Source organism: Pelobates fuscus, chromosome 6 (genome assembly GCF_036172605.1).
Source record: "Pelobates fuscus isolate aPelFus1 chromosome 6, aPelFus1.pri, whole genome shotgun sequence".
NCBI lineage: Eukaryota > Metazoa > Chordata > Amphibia > Anura > Pelobatidae > Pelobates > Pelobates fuscus.
In genome coordinates this window covers 286,714,704-286,736,170 of record NC_086322.1, presented here as the reverse complement: position 1 = coordinate 286,736,170, position 21,467 = coordinate 286,714,704, and the positions used below count along the sequence as shown (strand labels likewise).

Here is a 21,467-nt window from a genome sequence, read left to right as displayed (position 1 = left end):
GGGCATCTAAAATGCACCTTTTAGCAGCAACCTTTTAAATGTAGACATTGAATTCTATGTTTTAATGTAAACAGGGCCAGCTGTAGGAAACACGATGAGAGGTTGCAAACATGTTACTGGACTAGAAGGAGTTCAATTCATTACCGTTGGCCGCGGAATTGGTTTCTGAGGTTTCTTGGATCCCAGCTTTTTCATAGCGTTGTAATATTTCTTTTGTTCCTCAGTCATGAAGATGTCCTTCCCCCCAAAGTATAAACATAGAAAATCCCGGTTACTTAGGCCAGACATGAAAACGTACATAACATTGATTCATCTTGACCACGCCAGCTTGCACAAAATGTACGACTGTGACATGGACCTTAGTTTGCAGCAGTCTAAAATGTTATTTACAAGGCCTACCTGTTTGGCTGTTTGGATATGCTACAAAAAATGTAAATAACTAGCCAATGCAACGTGATTAGGAGAGCTTTCGTCTGTAGATGTCCGAACGCACATGAGCGCTCCTAAGGCGTTGTGACCATGAAAGTATAGATATGTGTTTCTTAAATATCTCCAGAGCACTTTTCACTCTATTAACCCCTTAAGGACACATGACGTGTGTGACACGTCATGATTCCATTTTATTCCAGAAGTTTGGTCCTTAAGGGGTTAAATGCTTCAATAAGGGAACAAGGGAACAAACTTTGACTTTTAGAGAAATAACAGTCCCATTCCATTGTAAGGCTACGGTAATATGTCTGTTGCTGACATTAATAACGCTGACTGCCAAAGACTAAAAAATGTCAAACACGCTCTGTTTGATACTTATCTTTTTCTTTTGCTGATTGAAGTTGTCAATGATGACACCGATAAACAGATTCAAAGTGAAAAAGGCTCCAAATATGATAAATATAACAAAGTATAAATACATGTAGAGGTTTGTTTCATATTCCGGCTGCTCTTCCACCTGGTGATAAGAAAGACCACGTGATCAGGAGAAATGCTAGATGCTGGAATATATATGGAAGAGTCACTGTGAGTCCTGGGAGTTATTTAAAAGGATATTGCTGACGCCCAAGGTACAAGGACATTCTGAAGGGTAAATCGTAAAGGCTAGTTTGCCTGATACCAAAAGCAAAAATTACAAACAACACTTGAAACCTAGCAACCAAGCACAAGATGTAATAAAAGTTATCGGTACAGATGTGTAGAGAATTCTGGGCAGAACATGTCAATTGTTTCCTACAAATATGTCTATATGTATACTGATTACTTCTTATACATTAAAAAAATAATGAGAAACACTAATTTTTTTTTTATTTCCCTATGTTGTTAGTGCGTTTCAACGTTGTGCCTTGTGCGTTGTTGGAAAATTGGTGGCCGCACATATTCCGAAACCCCTGCTGCAAGAGGTTTATGGAATATGATGTATAAACATATATTATATAAACAATCATACAGTAATGAACTTGTAAGGCAAATCATCAAAGTTATTGAGATTTACTGAAAGCAAAATAAATCAGACGGTAATGAATGATGTGCCAATAAATGTAAAACTGGTGGAATACCATACAACACTGAAACAAAGAGAGAAAAAGAGAAAATGCTTAAAGAAAAAAAAAATTATAACAGATTTTTTTTATCATCGCGAGTGGCCCATATGATGGCTAATAATTGAAGTAGCCTCAATGTAATTCTCATTTTCCTTACATTCAGCCATGCTTTGCAACACTGATATTTAAGCTTTGAAAAGAAATTGGTGTACTTACATCTCGAGAGTCCACAGCGGCGTACATAATATCCATCCAGCCTTTAAAGGTTGCCTATATAGAGGATAAACGGTTATTTGACTGTGTACAAACAGTGTACAGTTTGGGCAACTTTGTTTAATCGCTCACAGATAAAAAGGGAGTTATATTTAATTTGAGAACAAATGTTCTCTGACTACTAGACAAGGTTGTAGCCATGAATGGAAAATTCATGGAAAATTACCTTCTTTACAGGACACAGAATTCACCGTGTTTGGTATTTGCCAGTAATTCATGGCAGATACTGAAAACTGCAATTATAAAAGGGCTGGGGAACTCCAGTTCTTTGGTTTGTTAGGATTGTAAAGAGTACGGAATAAAGGTCTTACCACTTGCAGCAGAGAGAGGTAGCCAAGACCCACGTTGTCAAAATTAACTTTGACATTAACCCATCGCACTTGCTCGGTGTAGTTTAACGCAAAGCACTGAGTCCGATTATTGACAAAGTCGATCGGTAAGACTTCTGACGTGGTGGTGTTGATACATCGATAATACTTCCCAGCGAATAGATTCACACCCATGATGCTGAAGATTAGCCAGAAGATCAAACAAACCAACAGAACGTTCATGATGGAAGGGATGGCACCCAAAAGTGCATTAACGACCACCTAAACAGAAACCCATGTGAGCTCCAGAAGTGTAAGATAACTAGAAATATTCACGAGGCAACAAGAAAGGAAACCAACTTAATACTATACTTTGTAAGAGAATGCTAACATTAAGGAGTGACTATTTTGGGATGTAGAAGTCAGAGTTTATTATTTATTCTTCATTTTTGTTTTGTAAAATTTCAAGTTTCGTATGAGTCATTATGCTGACTGATTCTCCAGAGTCAATGAAAACAGGTATATTCCAATTGGCAAAGCATATTCTACACCTAGGTGCCACAGCCTTATCCAAACCAAAAATCTGCAAACTCATACCACTAGTATCATATCAGGAAATGTCTCTGAGAATTCTACACTATGCTTACATCTAAGTACATTAAGACCCAGGTTAAGTAAGGCAGCAAATTGTTTTTATTAGAGTCAAGGAAGACACTTTTGTCTATAAATAAAAATAATAAAACTACATAAAAGAACTTTGCTTTCTGTAGCTCTGTGAATATCTTCTATTACTTACTGACTGTTCTGTAATGTGTTACATATTCTGTGATGCAGTAGGTACACAATTTGAAAGATTTTCTTGCATTCTATAAGGTGTACACACACTTTAGAATGTTAACAATAATTAAACAGCTTACTCTCATGCCTTCAAATCGTGACAGTGCTCGTAACGGCCTTAGAGCTCTCAAGGTCCTAAGAGATTTAATAGCGCCAAGTTCAGAATAGCCCAACCAATTGGCCGTCAGACTGATCAGAGAAACCTGTTAAGGATTGATTTCAAACAGATTAATTCATAACAAAAATATATCACCAACTGCAACTACGAGGAGATCTGATATAATACATTTTTAAATGTATTAACAAATTCTTCTACGGTTTCGGCAACCTTTTGCACATCAGATGTTATGGACTTCATCTCCCATGATGCTTTGCCAGCATTATGGCTGCAAGAATGTTGTGGAAGATGCAGTTCACAACATCTGGAGTGCTGAAGGTGGCCTACCCCTATTCTAGAACATCCAGTTCGCCAATGGACAGATTAAGAAACTTACATCAACAATGAGGAAATCCAACCAGCACCAAGCATTGGTGAAATAAACCTTGAAGCCATAGGCCACCCACTTGAGAAGCATTTCAAATACAAAAATATAACTAAACACTTTATCGGCATACTCCAGTATTGTCTTAATAACCTTCCTCTGTTCGATATAGATATCTTCAAATGCCTACAAAGAAAACAAAAAGATTGGAAATTGTAAACAGTTGGAAAAATACACTAAAGGGTCAAACTTTTGGATAAAAATGATAAAAAAAATAAATAAAATAAAAATAAATCAGCCTCTAAATCATTCACATTGTTAGGACACAGAATAAGCCTCCCGTCTTCACAACAATTTTGAGAATTTACAAGGGACATAATGCTCATTTTTCTTCAACTTACATGGCTGATGTCATCTTATTGTAGATGGACATATTTTAATTTTGCTGCCAATAATTTAGCCTAGAAAATCAGGTTATTTTTCTCTTACTTCCTGCATCTTTGAGAGCAGACAATTTTGCTGAAGGACTTGCTGTCCCTCATTAAACAGACAGGTAATGTCACTGAGAGGTTTCAGAACTGGGTTATGTCTAATTCAGTTGACCTTGCAGTTCTATGATTTCTGCGGAGCTTGCATTTTTTTGGCATTGGCACAAAAGACAGTCATCTTCAAATACTGTGATTTTATCTTAACTTTTAGTCTCTATAACCACTGAACTGACCAAAATACTCCAGATAAAAATCTTAGCTTTTATCTGAAAATGATTAATTACTTTTCCTCTGTGATCTTAATACCAACTCTAATCCTAGACTTCAATCTAGATGGGCATTTTACTGGGTGAATTAGCTACATATTTGTCCATTAAAAACATAAAAAACCTTATAGCTAATTAGCTATCTTATCATTCCTCTGACCATGAAAATCTATCAAATGGAATCTATGAAAAAAAGTATTTACCAGAGCTCCGCTGCTAAGTAAAATCATAAATATGATGAAGGTCTCAAACCAGTTGTGCTCAACAATCGTGAAGCATGCTTTTCGAAGGTTCCACCACATCTTTCCTTTCTCGGTTGTGATATCCACATGAAGAAAGGGGAATCGTCTTACACAGGCTGAATAAAAGAACAAATGCACTTCTCAAAGTTTATCATGGATATATTTTTAAAATATTTTTCTCTAATTATATATGACTGTTGTTAAAGTTAATTTGTCCTCAAAAATAAATACTTGCCAATTGTTTATGTTTCCAAGGGACTCTTTTACAAAATATGTGGATCGAAGAGTCAGTTTCAAGTAGGTGAAAACACATAATGTACACCTTCTGCTGGCAAAATCTATAGCACTTGTAAAAATTCAAAGTTATATTCTAATTAAAATTTTATATTCACAATGGCCGCCATAAATAGAAGAAAGAAGCTGTGCCATGTTATTGTGATGAGATGCTTGATCTCTGGATTTCCAAACTTGTTGTGGTACATACCAGGTCCTCTCCTTTGCCAGACTACACTACGGTGTAAGAGTAACTTTTTCTTTTACCTTCTGTAAAACAATCCTGCGGGCCATCTTCATCCTTATGATCTAATGCCTCTTCTTCCACATCAGACTCGGGTGGTTTATAATCTGCTGTACTACATATTGAAGAGCCGTCATCAAACCGCCGCTAAAGGAAAATAAAGAATTCAAGAAGGGATGATCTGCTTACTTAACTCAATATGTAAAAATATTGTAAGATTAGTCCTACCTTCTTCTGTAGCATGCTCTCCTCTACCTCTGATTGGATGCTGAATTCATCCGTATCAGGTACATCGAAGTCAGATTCTTCCGAGGCAATGGGTACCTCTATCCTAAAGTGCGGGTTGTTAATAAAATTTGTATGATCAAATTCATCCATAAAATATTGCTCTCTTTTGGACACACCATCAAGAAATGGATAATCTAACTTGTCTGGCTCTGGTTCCGTATTTACGTGGTTTAGAACAAAACTGTTTTTGGTTACATCCTCGTTCTCATCTTCCTCTTCTTTTTTTTTCTCTTTTCTCTTTATATGTAGAAGGGAGAAAAAGGTTTTCTTCACAAAGTCAATGCCTCGAGTGATCCTTCCTATTGCGATCTGCAAGTTATTCATCTCTCCATCATCATCGGACGCCGAGAGGTTATCAGCACTAAAAGAACTCAGCAAAAGGGCCAAAAAGAGATTGAGAACCTGAAAAAAATATATACAATATTAGAAATATCATATTAATAAGGGATTATGGCCTCAATTTAATAAACTTTCCATATGATTCAATACAGTGAGAAAAACATTTTTATTACTTAGCAAATTATGAATCTAGAGAAATTCCCCAAAAGACTATAATGGTGACCTCTACGTATATAAATCTTTTGGTAAGTTGTTCTAACAGTATTGAATAATTTGGAAAGCTTATTAAATCGAGGGCTATGTCCCTAAGGCAGCATTTTACAACTGATTTTAAACTGGTTTTGAAAAGATCCACACAATATTCAGAACGCTAAGACCTGCTCAAACAAACATCTTATCAGGTCTATCAGCAATGGAAAAGAAGACTATCCTATAACACTCACTACCAGATATCTTAAGAAATTTTATTTTCTGTACTTTCAGGACCCTGGTATTAAAGCAAAATAGTTTTAATTGCCGGCTCGCATATATTAATACTCTATGCTCAGAATTCCAACAGAAGAATGGATGGATTTCAGAATGATCTCCATGGTACCCCCAATCTAGAAGAACATAGCTTGATATATTTAACATCCAATCTCTTTTAACTGGGATAAATGAGAGTTGTGTATAAATTTAGTATACCCACTGACAGTCAAGGATCTGGTGAGGCCATCATGATTTTGGGTTCTTGTCGTTCTGTCCCCATTTTTATCTGATAATAACGGGGAACTGTCCTCAGCAAGCTTAACACAAGTGCATCATGAGACAAACTTGTGCAGTACTGAATGATGACAGGGAACTATGACGTTCCAGAGAGAGCTTAAGCAGTGCTATGTGTATGGTCTTCCCTGAATGGGTTTGGCCGGGTAGGCTTGTCGGTCAGTCTGATGTGCCCATATACCAGGGTGAAACACCCTTTTTTTTTGGTATGCCCCACAGGCTGATCTGCCCCCTGTTCTGGTGTAATACCGCCCAATGTTGGGAGATTTGATATAAATGTATGGTTAAAAAACAAAACAAAAACAAACTAACGCTATGTTCAGTAAACATTATATGGTTTCTCAGATTGAGAACAACACATTGTAAAACACTACTTACTATATAACAGAACCAATAAAATCCAATAAAAATAAAAAAAATGGGGCCATTGAATTGTGTCACACTATGGGATATCTACACATAAATATATAAATGTTAATAGAAGCTCCTTTCACATCTGATTTAGTATCAGTTCATTACATTTCGGCAGAGATTGGTAATGACATATTATGCTATTCTAATGATAAACGGTTAGTTTGATCATTAGAATAGCATAATATGTAATTAGTTCTTGCAATGAACCCCTGATGTTATGACATAGGTAAAGTGTGTGGAGGGGAGGGGGAAGGGAGGGGGGGGGGGACGGTGTGAATAGGCCCAAGTCTTTTGGGGCCCAGACTATCTGCACAGTTCTCTCCCCAATTCCTTCTTGAGGCTTAGTGTGTTAAAAGCAGATAGCTCTGTACACAATGTCATACCCCCGCTCTAATTGTAACACATTGATGATGATGAGATGGGACAGGGAAAGGAGCACTGTGATGTTAGCAATCCAGGAGTCCACATCCACTAGCTCCCTATCTAGATATTCAGGGTCTCAGATCTCTACAGCTGGCCACTAGACTTGTTCGCAAATGCTTTTCAGGTAGTACAAATGAATCTAATACCTTTTAATCTACCCTATTGATCATTTTACCGGAGGAGTCTTATAAAAAGAATATAGCTACCCAGGTAAATACTAAATGAAATTACTCCAACCATCATAAACTCTGGTTATGATGATAGGAGTACCCGGGCACCGTTCCCCGATAATTGGACAAACTGTTTTACAGCCATATCTGCGTCAGATTTCCACTGAACAGACAATCGCAGAAATCGTTTCTGTAGAGCTGCAGAAGCCAGATGCTAATCCTGTCACTTATTCATTGGCTGAGAGTAAATTGACCGCTCTCAGTCACTTTATTAGATTCCCTTCTTCAAATTTTCCCCTGAATTGCCATTAACCAGCCCAGAATTTTAGTTCTGAGATGGTTCATGATACCCCAATGATGCTGCCGGAGGTGTAGCATAAAATGTTAAACTCGGTATATGCAACGAAACACTGCAAATACAGACTCCAGGCATCATTAACACTTCAAATCGCTAAAGTGGTCATGGTGTTTAAAATAACCATTTAAAGAGAATTTCATTGTGTGTACCATCTGAAACGCATTTGTACTCAAGTCTACTGCCTACCCGAAAAGGTTAACAATGCCCTATAAATCTACTGCACCGTTATACACTAAATGTAAAGATTTCGTGTTATGTCCACATTCCATTCCATGTCAGAGATATCATTAATATCATGAATTCTTCCTTTACCTTCTCGGAATTCTTTTGTTGCATTACCGAACATTCTTGAACATTCTCAAACATAGCTGTATCTGGCTTCGAGGTTCCTATATTCCCATTCTGACTCGTTCCCAGCACACACACACACGGCATGCATTTCACACATACACAGAGATCACAGATTGTCCGTATCAAAGTTAAGAATTATTACTGACACTGCAGATTCTCTGTCACTGATGTAATTTCATACTCTCCATACATACATATTTTTTCTAATGGGTTTCAACGAAGCAGAGGATCACAGCCATAAAATACTGAGAAAAAAAATACTCTGGTCCACACACGGCAATTGCTGACGTGGGTCCAATCTGGGCCAAGATCAAATTTGAGTAGAGGCTAATCTAATATTAAAGGAAATTTTGCTTCACAACAGGACTCGGGAGGATTTAAATAGAATCTTTACATGGAGGTCTTGTCTCCTCTTTGTTCAATATTTCTGTTTAATATATACCCCGTCTCCTTTACCCAAGTTTCTATTTTCTAAACAGACAGAATTACATGGCTATTTGAGTTGCTTCCTCTCGATGTCCTATTATAACTTTAAAGGATTTCAGGAGGAAATGTCTTGTTGCCTATAATAGTGCAGTATTAATGGCTTGTCTTCCTGCCAAATTATGTATGTAAGCATGGCCGACCTTTGTGGGGAGGTAGTGTAACGTGCTGTTGCACTGTAGGGGGAGACAACAAGCCTCCATCGTCAGCCATCAAGACTTGGATATTGTTAAAATGTATGCAATAAAAATGTATACAGCAAGTAGTGTACTGTATGAATTTCAAAATGTTACTAAGTATATAGTCACAGCAATGCATTACACAATTTAGGAAGAACCTAATTTCCACGCTATGATAAGTACGCTGACCCTGATTGGTCCATTTATCTGTAATTCAATCAGGAAGCATACACAATAAGTGCTTCCCTTAGATCCAGTGTTAAACATCACAGTATATAAACATAAGACATTGCTGTACAAACTATGATCACATTTGTTAAAAAAAAAATGTAGCTGGAGGCAACATTAAGTTGTCAATATATTGAAAAAAACTTACTAAGTCTATAATTTATGTTGATACTAGATTTCCAGACACAGCAAGGTGCTAACTTTAATTTTAATTTAAAGGAACACTATAGTCACCAGAACAACTACAGCTTAATGTATTTGTTCTGGTGAGTAGAATCATTACCGTCAGGCTTTTTGTAGTAAACACTGTTTTTTTTTTTTTTTATATTCTTTATTTTTGCCTCATTCCAACATAAAGTAAGTCGAGTAACATACAATAGCAAGGCATATAACACTTTGGTTGTCACATAATACTGTACTCTGTTATTGAAGAATGGTAGACAGCAAGAATTAGAATTTTATGTTATATAGGTTATATAAGGACTGAGAGCATACTGAATGGCTGTCCCGCGTCAGCGAGAGTGAAGTGAGGGGTGAAGTAGGCTAACTGCGGGGCTGACGAGGGGAGAGTATAAGGGATCCCCTGTAGACTGTAGCCTGGCTGGGTCCTTATGGGATATGCCCACTTTACGTGCGCTGAAGGGTAAGGTAGGAATCAACAAGAAAGGACTGTTGGGCAGTATTGTGGGTGTTAGAGGACTGTGAATGCGATATAGAGGGAGTTATAGTGCTCAATGACCCCTGAGCACCAAGTGGGGGGGAGGGCGTATGTGGTTATACGAGCGTATGTGGAACTAGGCCCTGAGGTGTTTGAAGTGGAGAGATATGCTGGAAAAAGAAGAATAAAACTCTAAAACATAAGGGAACAGTAATACAGTAATACTGTCCCACACTGTGTAAAGGGTCTGCTAGGGAGGGTGTGCTGCTGATTGGCTGGAATGTGTCTGCTGACTGTGAGGTACAGGGTCAAAGTTTACTCAATGATAAAGAATAGGGGGCGGACCGAACATCGCATGTGTTCGCCCGCGGTGGCAAACGCGAACATTCTATGTTCGTCAGGAACTATTCGCCAGTTAACCGTTCGGGACATCACTAGCAAAAACCAGACATTTTGATCCAGCTTATTCTAATCCCCGGTCAAATATATGCTTCCATTTGGAAAATTAAGTGAATTCCCCCAGTAAAAAAGCAATTTATTTTCTATAAGTCTAGTAACGCAAAATTATCAAAATGAAAAAGCAAAAAAAAATCCAGCCTATAAAAGTCTGGTAACGATAAATTATACGGCAAATTGCAAAGCGAGCCACATTTTGCTGACTAATGTATGCCTAAATGACGGGTTGATGTGTATGTATTTTGACAGCTGTTTTCCAGCGTAACGCTGTAATATTTACTTGTGCTGTCACTAATTTGGAATGCTGCAGACACATTGAGTGTGAAATACTCCCGTCATGCTGATTAGTCTCTACAACAACAGTAACGAGTTACAATTTAACTTCCCTTGCACCAACACAACATAAACTTTACACGATATTCTGAAAATCTAGGTTTGTAGAGGTCAAGAGCATACGCAGAAATACACGTGGCAAACAGAACAATGCTGATCCTAGCCCCTAGCCAACCTTCCGTCTTCATTTACAAGTACAGAGAAAATGCCATAAAGACAAAACAGGACATTAACTAACTTTAATATGTTGTGCAATATATGTCAAAAGTTATTGAGGTTTATTTACAAAATTGTGAATTTTCGTGAATTCACAACACAAAGTGGCCCAAGGGCAGGTAGGCCGCAAATATATCGATTGCGGGCCGCATGGGGCCCGCAAGCCGCAAGTTTGACATGCTTGGTTTAGAGTATATCCAAAAACGAACAAAAATATATTCAAAAAGTAAAAATATTCGTAAATCATCAGCAAACGTTAAAAGCAAATTTAAGTATTTAAGTATTGAGTATCTTATTACATTATATTGTTTAAAATATTTTGAGACCTTTTTTTTACAAAAGTACTTGCAGGGTTATTTACTTAAGTGATAATTGTGAAGAATTCAAGCGGATTTCAACTATAAGGCCACATTAGCTAAACTGTAAACATAGCTCTTCGAGAATGTGTCACGTTTACTTACTTTAACCTTAAATTTTAAATTTACTTTGAATTGTTCATCATTTTCCCTTTAGTAAATATCCCTATTAGTGTGATTTCTTTTTTTTTTTTATTATTTTTTTTTTTGGGTCGATAGTTATGCAGTTGTACGATATTGTATGCGTATGCAAACGACAGATTACAGTAATCATTACTTTTGGGTTACAGAAAGGAAAAAGCGTGTTGTTAGAGCATGTAACACCTTATATATATCTGCAGATGGCTGGTTTGCCTACTATCGGGTTTTAACTTTATATGTTAGTGTGATTTCTATACCATCATGTCGCATTGTACAAAAGAGCACTTACCACCAAATTCCCGATGACCATGACCATCATGAATACAATTAAGCACATAGCTTGACCTGCTACTTCCATACAGTCCCACATAGTCTCAATCCACTCTCCGCACAGGATGCGGAATACGATGAGGAAGGAATGAAAGAAGTCGTGCATGTGCCATCGAGGAAGCACACAGTCCGAGGAGATCTTGCACACACACTCTTTGTAGCTCTTCCCAAACAGTTGCATTCCCACCACTGCAAAGATGAACACAATGATGGCCAACACCAAAGTGAGGTTCCCAAGGGCTCCTACCGAGTTGCCAATGATTTTGATGAGCATGTTCAACGTTGGCCAAGATTTTGCAAGTTTGAACACTCTAAGCTAGGAAAGAACAAATGTAACATTAGATACATATTTAAAAAAATTACATGATTGTTTATATGTAAAAAGAAATCAGAGCAAAATCTGATTAGTCATTAAGTAACCACTTGGGACCCATTGGAGTAACAGTGGTATAATGGTAAAGGTTACAAGGATGTTGAAGTTTTTAATCTTCCCCCACTAGTGATAATGAATGGCATATGGGGTGCAATGGAAGCCTATAGTTTTAACAGTTTAGGCTGTCAGTTGTTCAGATCCCCATTTGCCACTGAAATACAGGCTTGGAGCTGTTCATCTGTCTCTATGGCTGTTTAGTATATGTTCCCACCTCAGGTAAGTACATTAGCAATTTAGATTAAAGGACCACTATAGTGCCAGGAAAACAAACTCGTTTTCCTGGCACTATAGGGTCCCACTCTCGCCGGGCTGAATGGGTTAAACTCGTACCTTTCTCCAGCGCCGGGCTCCCTCGGCACTGGGGAACTCTCCTCCTCCTGCCGACGTCAGTGCAGAAGAGCCGCGCGCGCATTCAAACAATCCATAGGAAAGATTTTCTCAATGCTTTCCTATGGACGTCCAGTGTCCTCTCACTGTGATTTTCACAGTTAGAATCGTGGAAACTGCCATGTTTTCAGCTGCAGGGTTAAAACTAGTGGGACCTGGCATCCAGACCACTTCATTGAGCTGATGTGATCTGGGTGTCTGTAGTGGTCCTTTAAAGACTAGTATAAGTACCTGGGTTTCTGTTCTTCCAGTAGCTTACATTGGGCTTCCTTCTAACAAATAGGTCACATATAGGAGGTTTGTAATGAGCATTTAGGTAAGTTTACACGTCCAATGATGCATTTTACAAAAATAGTGCTGCTAATGGATATCCTGGCTGTATAAAGTCTGCCTGAATACCACAGTCCTGAGAATAGAGAAGAGGCGTAAGTCCTGGCTCTAAGTCCACGCAGCCAATTGCTATCAAGGCATGTGGCACTGATCGTTGTTTCCTGTGCATTTTAGCACATAAGCAGGCTTCTTTCAGAGAGTGGAAGGTAATTTATTGTTTAAATCTTCGTGCTTATCTAAATCGGCATATGAGACCAAGATAACCTCTCTACATGAATCCACAAGTTGGTACATGAACAGAAAATTCACCCTATTATGGCAGTACCTACCAGACGGAATGATCGTAGGACAGATAGTCCCTCCACGTTTGCAAGACCCAGCTCCACCAAGCTCAAGGTGACAATAATGCTGTCAAATATGTTCCACCCAACTTGGAAATAGTAATATGGGTCCAGAGCAATGATCTTAAAGAACATCTCAGCAGCGAAAATGCCAGTGAAGACCTGCGGGGAGATTACATTTCCTGAGAATCACACGTAGCTTACTGATATTACCATACATTGTATATGTCATGATATGTAAAGTCATAGCCATTAGTGCCATCCAAGAGTAGTGGGAGTTTGAGTACAGGGCCTAATTATGATGTGCTGGTTTTGTTGTACAGATCATGCCCCTCCAGTCTCATTGCTTAATTCTCTGTCATTTAGTAATTGTTACTTTGTTTATGCAGCCCTAGTCACACCTCTCCTGGGTGAGATTCACACAACCAACTAAACATTTCCTAAAAATGAGTCTAAACTATTAGCTTCACTTAATACACATTGTGTTTAATTAAGAATCTGTTAGAGCCTGCAGTAGGAGGTAAACCTAGTAGGAGATAAAAAAATTCTAAAGCAAACACACTGTGCTGTTAGGTCTGATTGAAAATGAAAATATTTCTTCATGGAGGCCATGTGAGTTACAGCCAAGGGAGATTTGGCTAGGGCTGCATAAACAGAAACAAACGTGATTTAGCTCATAAATGGCAGAGAATTGAGTAGTAAACTGTAGGTGCAAGATCTGTACACTAAAACGGCTTCAACTAGTAAACTAGTATAAGATTTGCAACTGTTTTGTTATTCTGTAATATACCATAATAAATGAAAATAGTAGCCACAAGCACTTTCATTTTTGGGGTTTTATGATCAAATACTGTCAAAGTTGCCCCCATCCTCCTGTCCATTTTATGATCCTAATAAGATATGTCAACATGTAGTCATAGAAATCCGCAATGTATCATTCCAGTTATGCACAGCTGCCTTTACAAGGGTAGGCACTCCAGATGTTGGCACTCCAGATTTTGTGGACTACAACTCCCATAAAGCTGGCAAAGTATGTAGTCCACAACATTTGAAGGGCCAAAGGTTGCCTACCCCTTCTTTAGTATAACAATCCAAAGGAAAAATGAGACATGCTCCCCATAATTTCTTTCTATACGAACTTCTAGGTGATTTGTAAAATGAGTACTAACTTCTTTTTAACATGGCTCAGAAATCGTATTATTTGAACATAACATAATCGTTATTCTAATCCTGTAAATATGTTTCTTAACGTTTTTTCTTTTTATATTTCCAACTCGTTTAAATTGAGACCTCTTTTTAATGTTTGGGCTTCTCTTCCTGGAGAGAATTTGCACCTGCTCCAGAATGTCAAATTAGCATCCCCTGCCAAAATATTCCCCTCTTTTTCTAACAACTAAATATCTTTGTGCAATATGTCTGAAAGCTGACCTCAGCCATGAATCAAGTTATACATAGCATAGGCTGCACAGGAAAGCCATCTAACATTGCGATGTTGCAAACAGGAACAGAAGTCCATAACGTAAACAATTCCCTCCATGTTTATCACAGTAAGTAAAAACGGAATACATTGGAAAAAAATAACAGCAAGTAGTCAGACTTGGAAAAAGAAAAAACAAAATATCTGCTTTGTATTGCTTCACTTTGCAATGTAAAACCATCCTTTTAACTATTTTAAAGTACAATATATACCCTTTTATTGTCCTTCCATTGCAACCACCCTTTTATTATTATCTGACTCAATGGTATCTGGGAGCAAAGCCATAGGTACGAAATCTCTTGTTTTAACCTGCGGACTTCATTTGTAACAGTTGCAGAGAGTTTTAAAACACCTTCAAACTAATTTATGGCCTCACCAGGTTTCCGACGTTCAGCACTTCTGCAAACTGGTCAGTGATGGGATAATGCTCCATAGCCATGAAAAGCGTGTTGAGGACAATGCAGATGGTAATCCCAAGGTCTACGAATGGATCCATAACCACAAATCGCACATACCCTTTAAACTTTACCCACAACTCACAGCAGTTCCAGATCAGAAAACGGTGAGAGCACTTATACCACCACGGTGGACACTTCTGCTGGGCTTCTTCCAGCTCTGTGAATAAATGAAGTTACGTAAAATGAATGGGGACAAATGGACAAAAACATGACCGAATGTTCGTGCTATAAAGGAATATAATAACATGGTCACTAACAATACAGCTGGATTTAAAAAAATGATAGCTAAGTTAACATAAATGCCTAGATATTGTCCATCTTTCTTCAGATAGAATTCAGTTGCATGGAACCTTGAGTCGCATCAAGACTCATCGGTGTAGTATCGTTCAATGTATAAAAGGCAGATCTCCAGTTTACTAAAGCCAGATGGGCTTCTTTTATATATTTTTTTGGCATGGCAGCAAAGTTACACTAAAACTTCTATTTATGAATCTGGCTTAACTTTGCCTGGATGGCAATTAGGAAAGGAAGAGAGCTCTATAGCAGTGTTTCTAGACCTGCAAGCACCCCTGCAGGTCTAAAAAAAATTCTCAGGTACCTCTGCCTTGAGAAAGGTATTTCTACTGATTTAAATTCCAAATGAAACGTCTAGAGACTGATATTTAAGTTCATCCCATATTGGAAAACAAGCCTGATTGAAGGTAGTAAAGAATATTTAAAATAAATAAATGACATAATGTGAATATTGTTTGTGTAAGATGGAGCGTATGAACTGTTAATATGAAGTGTAAAAGTCACAAAATGAAAATATAATACACACGTAATAGTTATACACAGAGAATGTAGAGTCGCAAACATATATTTTTAATATAATAATTCTTTCATTAAGCATTGAATGGAAACAGAGTGACAGTCGTTCTTTAATAGTACTCTCCACCCCGCAGCCAATGAGGTGATGAAAGAGGAAAGGCCTCGCCAATCTTTTTTTAACCCCTTAAGGACACATGACATGTGAGACATGTCATGATTCCCTTTTATTCCAGAAGTTTGGTCCTTAAGGGGTCAATACTCTTTTTATTGCTTATCCTTGGAAACAGCAACAAAGTTGTTTTGTTGGCAGCTATACTTATGAAGCTTACATCTTTTTTCAAGCGTTTTAATTTTTCATTCTTACTTAGCATTTATGGTAGGATCCATCTACCGCACAACTTTTTATGTGGCCCTAGTAAATCAAGGTGTACACGCACATTTAAATAAACATTTTTGTAGCTATTGGTAAGGTACTTGCATATTTTATACACAACTGACTATAAGACCCATGGTAACATTCCATACTTGACCTTATCCTAAACATTCTGTTTACATGAAAATTAATTAGACTAATTAGACAATCAATTAGACAATCAAAGGAGATAGAGGGAATTAAAAAAGTTAAACAACAATATAAAGTCTCATTATACAAGGACGATGTAATTCTCACTCTCACCAACCCAGAAGTCTCAATCCCCCCCACTCTTAAATTTATAATAGACTACAGTAAGATCTCAAATTATAAAATGAATCTAAGTAAATCTTATGCAATCTATTCTAATCTATCTAATTAAAATATGTGCAGACTTAAAGAAAAATATTTTAATTGGGATTCTAAGACATTAAAATATCTGGGAATTAATTTGGGATTTGATTTGAATAATATCATTACAAGTAATTATTCCCTTCTCCTTCAACAAATAAAAAAAATTGCTAACAAAATGGAAAACAATGTATGTCATGGCTGGGTAGAATAACTAAAATTAACGATTATTTTATTTCTAAGCTTGGATATCTAGTGCGATCAGTACCCATGTCTGTTCCCAGAAAAAATTATTCGGGAATATAATAATAGATATTTGAAATTGGTATGGGGACATACAAAAAACCTAGAACTTTATACAAAAATCTTGGCTCAAAATTTAAAGGATGGGGGAACATAATTTCCAGATGTTTTTATGTTACATCATGCCATTAAGATAACACAAGTTATAGCTTGGAAATATAAAAAAAAAAATAGATCAAGTCTCCTGGGCAGGAATCGAAATACAATCTTATAAGAATTTTGAGCCAAATTGGTTGATCTAGCTTGATACCTTTGCATTTAAAAAACTAAATCTTTAAACAAAATAGTTATAGAACAATATAGGTTTTTGAATAATTTCCAAAAAAAGATATGGCATTGGGGAGACTCTACCTAGCAAGATATCAATAGATATTTTATTGGGATATATCACTGGTTTAAATCTTGCTAAATGGAAAGAATGGTTTAACTGTCTATGAGACTTTTTTAAGGAAAATAAGATTAAGACTTTAAATGTAATACTAAAGAGTAACCCCGTTATAAAAACAGATAGATAATAGTATTGTCGACAATATCCTATCAATAGAAGGAAGAACAAGATTGTATCAATGATTAATAGGATACTATATGAACAAAAACCTAAAGAGAAGTTAAATAGCGTCATCAAATGGGAACAGGAAATGGGATTTATGTTCTCGGAGAAAGAATGGATAAAAACATGTAAACTAACTAAAAACACAATACACAACATATTACTTTATGAGAACTTTATAAAGATTACTTTCAGATATATAGGTATATGGTACCTAATACAATTGCAAAATTTCAAAATAATGAGCGGTGGGTGGGAGCCTTAAATACTAATAAGGGGGGGGACCTAATGTCCTCCCCCCTGGCCCCCACCCCTGAGCGGTGGGTGGGGGCCCTAAATTCTAATAAGGGGGGGGATCTAATGTCCTCCCCTCTGGCCCCCACCTCTGAGCTGCGGGTGGGGGCCCTAAATACCAATAGAGGGGGGACCTAATGTCCTCTCCCCCGGCCCCCACCCCTGAGCAGCGGATGGGGGACCTAAAAAAAATGTTAACCCCTCACCCAGGTGACTAGGGGTCCCCAAAGGCCTAGTCACCCCCTCCCCCCCAAAAATAAATTAACCCCCTACCTACACCCCTCACCCTAAAAATAATGAGGGGGGGACCTTTAACTAAGTACCTGTAATAAAATGACAAAAGTTACCATTCAATGTTTTTTCTTCTAAAATCTTTTTTCAGCCCCAAAAAAGGCCAAATAAAAAGCCATAAAAAGCCATAATACCAAAAAAAAATGAACGCAAAAAAAATGAATCCATCTTCACCCATGGAGGGCTCCGCGCAGACTGAGCTCTGCAGGGCAGGTGAAGGCTTAGAGCACTCTGATTGGTGGGTTTAAACCAACCAATCACAGTGCTCTGACAGGTAAATGAAGAGACTGACAGGTATCTCTCTACATTTACCTGACACAGCACTCTGATTGGTTGGTTTGAAATCCACCAATCAGAGTGCTCTGTGTCATTTTACACAGCGTGAGAAAGTTCTTTGGAATTTTCCCACGCTGTGTAATTTGACTCATAACTCTCTGATTGGTGGATTAAGTAATGAATAGGTCTTTCAGCCATTTGGTAGATAACCCCTAATACCGTGGGAATTAGAGAGTTATCTACTAAGTGGATGCAATAGAAGTGCCGAAGTCCTGAAATTCCGAAGTTCCGAAGTGCCAAAGTTGCCGAATTTCCGAAGTGCCGAAGTTCCGAAGTGCTGAAATGCCGAAGTTCTGAAGTTGCAGAATTTCCAAAGTGTCGAAATGCTGAAGTTCTGAAGTGCCGAAGTGTTGAAGTGCCGAATTGCCGAAGTCCCGAATTGCAAAAATCCCGAATTTCAGAATGCCGAACCGAACTGAAACTTTTCCCCATGCACATGCCAACCTAAGATAAATAAACCATAACAAATGCTTATAATACAGATTCTAATGGCTACAAAAATTTGTACTGCCATACGCTGGAAGACCTCATAAATTCCACGTTGATCCGAAGTTACATTTCAGGTGGATTTTCAGCGAGTAATGGAGTAAAAAGTATACACAAATTTTGAAAACCTAGATTTGTATTATAAAATTTGGAACCCTTGAGATGAGTAATTTATACATTGGGGGCCTAGTAAGTTTACCTCTACCCCTTATTTCTCCCCCCGATGAGTGTGCCCGGCAGTATAGAGGTGTTAGGATTTTAATGTATGCTTTGATGTTATTAATCCTACAGACATAAAAATTTAGGATAACTCTGTATACATAGTAATAAGACAAATATTTATTAAGAGTATCATTACATATGTGATATTATTAATTAAATTCAAAAACAAAATGTTAAGATATATAAATTATCAATATATGTTTTTAAAAATTGGAATTAATGAAAGTATATAGCAAATGATGATTTTGGTAGTCGATATTACCTCCGTTGAAAAAGTCAACAAAGGAATAGAATACCAATGTCTGATGTTAAAAAAAGAAAAGAAAAAAAGAAAAGAAAGAAAAGTCAGTAGATATCATTGTAGTACAAACCTTCAATGGCAGCGTCGGAAATAACACTAGTTGTACTCCCAGCTCTCTTCTGCATGGTTGGCTCTTCCAGGTGTATTTTGGAATCCTTCTGCAACTCAGACTTCATGGAACTTGTCTAAAATGAAAGAAATTTGTTGATTATTTACTTTGCTCTCCAAGAGCCTCGAATGGACACACATGGATGAGTAATAAGGACAACGGGCAGGGGTGATGCAAGTCATAGTTAGGCCAGACTGAAGATGAGATATTCTCATAGCTAGTCTGGATTAAAGCTATTTAGGCTTAGTCATTCAGCAGCTTAGCAGAACAATGAAGTTGTGTCAAAGATGGCATGATTTTGCTGTTTGTATTGGGGAGAACACTTAGTCATATCTTGTCAACAGGGCCGCCATCAGGGGGTGACAACCATGACGGTTGTCACGGGCCCGGCGGCCCTGGGGGGGCCCGGACTGCTCTGGCAGTCCTGGGCCCCACTTTCCCTCCCTGCACACATAGATAGCGAATATCGCTATCTATGTGTGCAGCCGCGGGCCCCCGGCTCCCTGTTACCGCAGAGGGGGCCCAGGCAGCACACAGCCTCTTCTCTTCTCGTTTCTGCAAATAACTCTCGCGAGACCCGGTTGCCATGGCAACGCTCCGCGGGTCTCGCGAGAGTTATTAGAGGAGAGAAGAGAAGAGGCTGTGTGCTGCCTGGGCCCCCTCTGCGGTAACAGGGAACCCGGGGGCCCCACCATGCCACCGGACCACCAGGGATGGAATCTCCCCCCTCCCTAGACACAGGTAAGCAGGGAGGGGGGAGAAACAATTTAATTGTTTGCACATTTACACACATACACTGACACAACACACACACACTACATACACTGACACAACACACACACACTACATACACTGACACAACTCACACACACACTACATACACTGACAACTCACACACACACTACATACACTGACACAACACACACACACACACACTACATACACTGACACAACACACACACATACACACACACTACATACACTGACACAGCACACACACACACACTACATACACTGACACAACACACACACACTGACACAACACACACTACATACACTGACACAACACACACACACACTATATACACTAACACAACACACACACTACATACACTAACACACACACACACACTACATACACTGACACAACACACACACTGCACACACTGACACAACACACACACACACTACATACACTGACACAACACACACACACACTAGATACACTGACACAACACACACACACACACACACACACACACACACACACACACACACACACTACATAGATTGACACAACACACACACTGACACAACACACACACACACTACATAGACTGACACAACACACACACTGCACACACTGACAGAACACACACACTACACACACTGACACAACACACACACTACATACACTGACACAACACACACACACTACATACACTGACACAACACACACACACACACACACTACATACACTGACACAACACACACTACATACACGGACACAACACACACTCTGCATACACTGACACAACACACTCTGCATACACTGACACAACACACTCTGCATACACTAACACAACACAATCTGCATACACTGACACAACACACACTCTGCATACACTGACACAACACACACTCTGCATACACCAACACAACACACTCTGCATACACCAACACAACACACACTGCATACACTACCACAGCACACACACACTGCATACACTGACACAACACACACTCTGCATACACTGACACAACACACACTGCATACACTGACACAACACACACTGCATACACTAACACAACACACACTTCATACACTAACACAACACACACTGCATACACTAACACAACACACACTCTGCATACACTGACACAACACACACTGCATACACTAATACAACACACACTGCATACACTAACACAACATACATACTACATACACTAACACAACACTGCATACACTAATACAACACACACACTGCATTCACTAATACAACATGCACTCTGCATACACTACACACTAACCCACTCACTGCATCCACTATACTGACACACACTCTGCATTCACTACACTAACACACTCTCTGCATTCACTACACTAACACACTCTCTGCATTCACTACACTAACACACTCT

General features: G+C 38.4%; 1 protein-coding gene across 1 annotated transcript in view; it reads right to left on the bottom strand.

Moving 5' to 3' along the window:
- The window catches only part of SCN4A (sodium voltage-gated channel alpha subunit 4), a 141,951-nt gene that overhangs the window by 10,132 nt on the left and 110,352 nt on the right, over nt 1-21,467 (bottom strand). The window contains exons 12-24 of the mRNA XM_063459375.1: nt 19,283-19,397; nt 14,775-15,013; nt 12,910-13,083; nt 11,390-11,746; nt 5,174-5,635; nt 4,969-5,092; nt 4,390-4,544; nt 3,445-3,618; nt 3,031-3,153; nt 2,117-2,395; nt 1,749-1,802; nt 809-946; nt 145-249 (exon numbers count right to left, since the gene is read on the bottom strand). Of these exons, the coding sequence (XP_063315445.1) occupies nt 145-249; nt 809-946; nt 1,749-1,802; nt 2,117-2,395; nt 3,031-3,153; nt 3,445-3,618; nt 4,390-4,544; nt 4,969-5,092; nt 5,174-5,635; nt 11,390-11,746; nt 12,910-13,083; nt 14,775-15,013; nt 19,283-19,397 (2,499 nt within the window). The remainder of the gene's footprint in view (nt 1-144; nt 250-808; nt 947-1,748; nt 1,803-2,116; nt 2,396-3,030; nt 3,154-3,444; nt 3,619-4,389; nt 4,545-4,968; nt 5,093-5,173; nt 5,636-11,389; nt 11,747-12,909; nt 13,084-14,774; nt 15,014-19,282; nt 19,398-21,467) is intronic.